Source organism: Triticum aestivum, chromosome 6D, assembly GCF_018294505.1.
Source record: "Triticum aestivum cultivar Chinese Spring chromosome 6D, IWGSC CS RefSeq v2.1, whole genome shotgun sequence".
NCBI lineage: Eukaryota > Viridiplantae > Streptophyta > Magnoliopsida > Poales > Poaceae > Triticum > Triticum aestivum.
The window spans coordinates 27,323,892-27,331,416 of NC_057811.1; the positions used below are offsets into that span (position 1 = coordinate 27,323,892).

Below are 7,525 nucleotides of genomic sequence, written 5' to 3' on the forward strand. Positions count from 1 at the left end.
CCTCCACGCTCACGTGGTTCACATGTCCTTTGTTGAACGGGTTCGGCTTCTTCCCAGAGCTTCCATTGCCGTTTCCATTTTGGGCTTCGGGACAATCAGTTGCATAATGTCCCGTCTTCTGGCACTTGAAACAAGTAATGTGACTTAGATCTCTCTTGGTTGGGGTAGATGGGTTGGTGTGGTTCTGTCCGTTTCCTCCTCCATTCCCATTACCATTCTTGGAGCCATTATGGTTGTGCGAACTACCTCCTCCATGGGTATGCTGAAACTGTCCTCCCGGCTTCGGGGTAAATCGTGGCTTCTGCTGGGCTCCAGAATTATACTTCCCTTGTCCATACTTCCTCTTGCGGTTTTCAATCTGCTGTTGCTTCCCTTCTATCATGAGAGCTCTGTCCACCAGCTCCTGGTAGTTGTTGAAAGTTGCTACCATCAACTGCATACTCAGCTCATCATTCAATCCTTCCAGAAACTTCTCCTGCTTGGCTGCATCCGTAGCAACGTCATCTGGTGCATAACGTGCTAACTTACTGAAATCCTCCACATACTGGCCTACGGTGCGTCCTCCTTGGCGTAGGTTGCGAAACTCACGCTTCTTCATAGCCATAGCTCCTGCTGAAACATGAGCTGTACGGAAAACTTGCTGAAATTGGTCCCATGTGACAGTGTCAATAGGGTGCGTGGCTGTATAATTTTCCCACCATGATGTTGCGGGTCTATCAAGCTGATGTGCGGCAAAACACACTCTTTCCGCATCTGTGCATCCTGCAGTGGTCAACTCCCTTCCAACTTTGCGGAGCCAATCATCTGCAACAATCGGCTCGGTGCTACTGGAAAACACCGGCGGGTTTAGCCTTAAGAAACGGGCTAAGTGGTCAACAGGTGGTGGTGGCGGTGGGTTGTTGTTGTTGTTGTTGTTGCCTTGGTTCTGAACTAACACTTGCATCAAGGCATTCTGTTGCTGAATCAACTGGGTGATCTCTGGAGGGAAAACAAATCCGGGGTCGCGTCTCGGAGGCATCTGATAGGTTTAGAAAAGATGAGAATTAAGAATAGAATGAGGTCTAGAGAGAAAACACTACCCATATGCTCATGAGACAAATTCAATCAATATCACTCAATCAATCCAAACAAGGCAAAACAATCGATCTAACTAGCGTTACAAAGTGCTTGCTATACTACTAAATGGGGGAAAAACTACTACTGATATGGTAGTCTACTAGAAATTCTGATCCGTTGAAGACTCCATGATGTCTGCTCTAGCTTCATCAATCCATTCCTCTTCACTTGGTTCCGAGTCGGTGTCGTCGATGATGATGTAGTTATCCGGACAAGTGCATTCGTCGACTTATGCTTTTGGCACTGGATTTCCCACGAATGTTCCAATCTTATTCTCCAGATCGTCAATCTTCCCGACTAGTGCGTTGATTTCCTCCAAATAATCTTCGCGTGTAGTCTTGAGTTCTTCTTGGAGTTCCTTGATCTTCGTGAATGCCTTCTTCAGTTCTTCCTTGTCCGTGCACATCTGATTCTCCTGGCGACGAATATGTTGGTTCTGCTCCTGGATGAAAGCTGCAATTGATCCATCCTTCTTGGTCTTGATCATCTCCCATTGCGCGTCTCGACATCCACAAATTTGATAAATTGTATCCTTAAGCTCCTGGTGATAGACTTCTCCAATGCGTCCCATGGCGATGTGTGCGGCCCTGCTCTTCCCTAAACTCCAAGTTGGTGCTTCGAAAACCAATCTCATGGCACTAAACATCCTTCCTGGAATGATAACTTGAATCTTCCAGCTCTCCTCTTCAGGTAAGGTAGCGTTGTAGGTTCCGGTGACGCTTGGTATTCCTATGTTCAAGTACTTGGTGACTTCCTTCAAATGTCGTCCAAATGGCGTGTCTTCATCTGGTTGCATGAACTTGCTCCTTGCATTCGCCATTCCTAAAAGAGTAGAAAGTGGAGAGGGGTCAGAAATGAGAAGAGAGAAGTTTTCTAGGGCTTAAGCTTAGTGGTCGTGTCCTATAGTCAGCGTGTGCTCTGATACCAACTTTGTAGCGACCAGACCTCAAATGGCCTGTGCTGCTGTGCACCAGTGTCATCCCTGGATCAGTAATGCTGACACACACAGTACAAATGGAAGATTTATAACAGAGTAGCAATCACACACTTATTACATCGAATATCTCCAAAGAGATTATGTATAATAAACATGGCTTAAGGCCATCTAATAACGATAACAGCGGAAGACTTGGAAGATAAGTGAGTCCATCAACTCCAGCGGCATCACTGAGTATAAGACCACGACCTAAGGCACCTTACTCGTCGTCTGAAAAGTCTGCAACATGAAACGTTGCAGCCCGGAACGGGTCAGCACATAGAATATGCTGGCAAAGCAACACATAGAGAGCAATGAACAAAGATAAGGCTATACTACATGCATATATGGCTGGTGGAAAGGCTCTATGGTTACAGTTTTGCGAAAAGCCAATTTTATCCTACTGCAAAGGAATAAATTTTATTTAACTATCATGGTGGTTGAAACATTGAGAAGGTACCTCCAACTCAATCCCAATTAAGTAACATCATTAACCCAACAAAATTAATTATAAGTATCACGGTGATGAGATTCAAATGATAATCCAGGTACTAGATACTCAAGTTGTCCATAACCGGGGACACGGCTAATCATGATCAGTTTGTACACTCTGCAGAGGTTTGTGCACTTTTCCCACAAGACTCGATCGCCTCTGCTTGATTCTCGCACTACATGATGTTTGAGAAACGGATGAGCGAGACACAGTCTTTCAGAAACAGTCACTCTCTACTCTGGATGGACCGGTACACCTACTTTCCCCTACATCTGCTAGTCCACCTCTTCAAGAGATCCTGTAACCTACTCAGCTATGCTAGAGCCCATAATAGCTTGCGGCTGCACACGGAAGTTTCTAGCATGAATAATCTTATGATCCCTTTGAGCCTGGGTGGCGGACCTTATACATACAGACAACACTGGGTTCTTCAGGTGCCTCAATCCACCCAGATGTGAGTTTTAGTTGCCACCTTAAGTTGAACCATTATTAAACAACTCACATCTGTCATGAATATCTCTCAAACCCAAACCACGTCTACGCATAGCATGGCAATAATAAAAGCAACGTAGAAGTAACTCCCAAGGGTTTGATAAAGAACAGGTAATAGGTACTACCTCAACTACTTCCCAATACCCACAGTTTAATTAGATCCTAATAATGCCATGTGTTTGAGGAGAATAGATCTAATGCAATAAAACTGGGTATGAACGGGGTATGATCAAAGTGTTACTTGCCTTGCTGATGATCCGCAAAACCTAGCGAGTCGAAGTAACAAGCGGCACACTCCGGGTACTCTATCGCAAACAAACAAGCATACAATCAGTACTCATCTAATGCACAGGTAAGACTCGAAAGAAAGATCCAACCAGAAAGTTCAACTTAAGAACTCCGGTTTGCAAAAAGAATCAACTCGAAAGAAGCAACGAAAGTCAAACGGCGAAAGAAAGAAACTTCGTTTGCTAATCTGGATCTAGGTCAAATTTTACTGTAGCAAAAACTTGTTTGAGTAGGTTAAACGGAAAGAGAATTTCGAGATGAAACTCTAGGCGCTTGAATCACCTGATTCCGATAAACGAGCGAAAAGTTAAACAGATTCGAAAATTCGATCAGAAATCGAATCTGAGAAAATAACGAGAAAATCTGACGAAAAAGAAAAACGGACGAACGGTTAAATAACGGACGTTCGTTAACAGAGAAAAACCGACGAACGCGTTCGTTAAAACGAACGGTTCGGTGAACGCTCGTGCCGATCTAGGGTCTTTTTTAAAACAAAAGTTTTTTTTTCAGAAAAACCGGTCAATAGCAAAAACGGCCGGTGGCGGCAGTACCTCGGCGGGACTCCGGCGAGGGGCTCCGGCGGGCGGGGCTCGGGCGGCGGGGGTGCGGGCTCGGGGGCGGCGGCTCCGGCGGCGGGCGGCGAGGCAAAAGCGGCGGCGGCGGGCGGGCTAGATGCGGCGGCGGCGGCGGCTCCTCCGGCGGCGATGGTGGCGAAAACGGAGGGTGGGGGTATATATGGAGAGGGGGGGGCTAGGGGGCTTGGGGAAGGGGCAACCGAGGCGGCGGCGGGCTCCCGTGGCGAGGCCGGACTCCGACGGCGTCGTGGGGAAGAAGGAGAGGTCGCGGCGGGGTGGGCCGTCGGCTGGGCTCGACCCGGTCGGCGCGGCGCGTATTTTTATTTTTATTTTTTAAATAAGTTCCGCGGGAAAAATTGCGTAGAAAAAAAAAATAAAAATTAGAAAAATATGAAATAAATTTTCCCTGTATAGTTAGAAAATCTAGAATAGGGTGAACATTTTTAAAATCAAAAATATATTTTTTGAAAACATGCATATTTTTAAATGCAATAAAAATTGCAAATAAAATCCGATAAATTCCAAATAATGATTTTAACATTTTTCCTCCAGTATTCCAATATTTTGGAGAAGTCATATTTTCTCCTCTCGTTTATTTAAAAATGAAATATTTTTCGGAGAGAAAAATAATCAAAATCCCAATCCTCGTTTGAAAAATCAAATAAGAAAATTCGAGAAAATCCGCAACTCTCTTCGAGGGTCCTTGAGTTGCTTAGGATTTATCGAGGATTTGTCAAAATGCAACAAAACATGATATGTAAATGATGATCTATGTATAATATTCCAAATTGAAAATTTGGGATGTTACAAAAATCATAATAGTCGTCTTCTTCTACTGATTATATGCCACTCACTGCATAAATTGAAATTGAGTAATTACTAGAATCTGGAAAGATCTTCTGATAAATCTCCATTGGTCATTTCATTTACGCGTGATGAAACCACAACCATATTATTTTCTATGTTTTAAATCTGGACCGTTTGCTTTATATTGCTTTAACAATTCAATCAATAGATAGATATATCAAGGAATGAATGTTAATTAGAAGTAGCCATTTTAATTGTTGTGCCAAGATCCTTCGGTAGTATGATATATCCGTGTTTATTGTTCTAGATGACAAACTTATATATATACACACACACACACCATCCACCTACAGTTTGAGCTTGACGCACAAAACATCTCAGACGAAACCCAAGAAAATCGTAGCAGCAAAGCCATGAGGCAGTCGCAAGCTCTCTCGCTTCTCGTCCTCCTGCTGCTCCTCGCCTCATCCAGCGCTTCCATTCTAGAAGACGCGTGCAGGAGCTTCGGCAACCCTGACACCTACAACATCTGCATCAAGTTCTTCAAGGCCGACAAGGAGAGCGCCTTGGCGAACAAGCGCGGCCTCGCCGTCATCGCCACTGGGATCGCAAAAAAGACGGCCGCGGTCACCCTCAAGCGCATCGCCGCCCTGAAGGCCAAGGACAAGGACCCGAAGATCCAGGCGATCCTTTTCTTCTGCGACCATTTTTACTCCATGGCTGTGGGCCTGTTCGACGAGGCAGCCATTTTCATCTGGTCGAACAAGGTGGGCGACGCGGTGACGAGCCTCGGCTCCGCGTGGAACGTCCCCCGAAGCTGCGAGGACGAGTTCCGCAAGGCAGGAGTGAAGTCGCCGTTGCATGCCGAGAACTCCAAGTTCGAGATGGAGTGCATCATCACTGTGGGTGTAACGGAGCGGCTGCGTGTAGTTAGCTAGCCGCATCATCACGTGCCCAGAAAAGAGTTGCAATATTTTTTTTCATAATTTTTTGCAATGCAATAATATGAATTTTTAAAAAGGAGGCCTCTATGGAGCTCGGCCTCCAAAAGCAGTATTTGGGGGAGCACTCTCTATACAAAAAATGTCACTGGACTATGCAATACGTGTTGGCGCATATTTCTTTTCTATGGATTTGTTTTCATTATGATATGAAAAAAGCAACGGCGATACCTTTCCCTCTAGCTAATTAAGGGGAAAGGAGATTAAGCGGCAGAAATATTTTGCCAGGGATGAAGGCAACACACAACGCTGAAACTGTTGAGAAACCGGGCCCACCTAGGGTGCGGCGGTGGAGGCCTGCCTATGGCACACCTCCTAGCCCCTACCATTCCGCACTTTATGTTATGTGGGTACTTATTTATAATACCTAAATAGTTCATCCCCACTATCTATTTCTCTTGACATGCAGCCTACCCACCTCACCATATATGCCCCACACATGCCACCTCATCTATGAAAAAATATTTTTTATTCTATTTGTCTTTGTCAAGAGCTATATTATTCTCAATGGATGAGTAATGACGCAGAACTATTCGTCTTCGTCTTCCATTTACATACTAACAGGAGAGACAACAGTTCATGAACATTAATTTCCTCCGCAAACTGACCGGAGATGGAACAATCCGTTCATCACCCTCGCCCATATATACTCCATCCAGACGCCCTTAACACGTGGACTGGGATGCAGGCCTCCATGCTCCTCCATACCACAGCCTTGAACTGAAGGCCCGCCCACCATCTTGCACTGCACTACAACGTGAGCTGCAGTCGCTTTCCTCCTCTGTATTCTCCTTCTGATTTCTTTCACATGCAACATCTCTTCATTTTGACCTCCACTATCTCTCCTTCTCTATATTTTTTTGTCAGCGTTCAAAACAAATTGGTAGATCTGAGTGACCTGGCACAGTTTGGTTAGTCCATGGCAATCCCATCTTATTCTCCTTTTCTCTAGCAAGGGGACTCAGAGTTTTTGTTTCTTCATGTTTTTCAATGAATGTCGATCTTCTCCTCCTGTAGTTTTCATGTGCACGCTTTGTTGGCTGTATTAATTCTGACTGTTATGCTAACACACTCCTTTGTGATGATGCAACGGAAGGACAATTGCATAGATGAAGTGGTTGCTATGCCAATACACTTCTTGCTGGCGTTCTTTACTCAACTTTTAATATAGCCCGTTAGACAAGGCATCTTCTTTTGGTATGCGCATATTCACTTTCTATTTTATTTTATTTTTTCATGGATGTTCACTGACAGATGAAAAATGCACAATATCTTAAAAGCTATATTTTCTTCCGCTAGCTACTATATTAGTGGCATTTACCTTTTTTGGTTGTTCCCATATACAGTTGCATCCAAGGCTATACCATTAACAGTTAATATTTCTGGATTTCTTTTATTCTTTGGAATTGTAATCAAATTACTTATTATTGGAAACCCAATTAACAATCTTTACGAATTTCTTGAGTGATTTCCTTGCTTCCCGGCGTATTGTTTCGAACAAAATATATCGAAGGCAACAACCCTCTAGATTAACTAATTAATTATTTTTCTTAGCGTATATATTGTATATTGAGAATTATAGCTGGTGTAATTCAGATTTATAAACAATCTGTTGGTGCATACATACACCAGTAGCCAGTTTCCGGTATGTGTATCCCTGATGTCTGAATCTCCATGTAGTATTTATAAATAAAAAAATATGTAATTGCTTTTCTTCATATGCTCTCACCGGGTCAGATGTTTAGTGGATCTTACAATTTAAAATGTGTTTTCACAA

At 43.9% G+C, this 7,525-nt stretch overlaps 1 protein-coding gene across 1 annotated transcript; it reads left to right on the top strand.

Annotated features, from left to right (window-relative positions):
* Window positions 1–5,121: 5,121 nt before the first annotated feature.
* Window positions 5,122–5,685, top strand: LOC123144521 (pectinesterase inhibitor 12-like). Its single transcript, XM_044563708.1, has one exon. It carries the CDS (start codon window positions 5,161–5,163, stop codon window positions 5,683–5,685), a length of 525 nt encoding a protein of 174 aa, XP_044419643.1. The 5' UTR covers window positions 5,122–5,160.
* The last annotated feature ends 1,840 nt before the right edge of the window (window positions 5,686–7,525 follow it).

Excerpts from the sequence above, each read along its gene's own strand:
- LOC123144521 (XM_044563708.1), top strand. The coding sequence starts at position 5,161 with ATGAGGCAGTCGCAAGCTCTCTCGCTTCTCGTCCTCCTGCTGCTCCTC.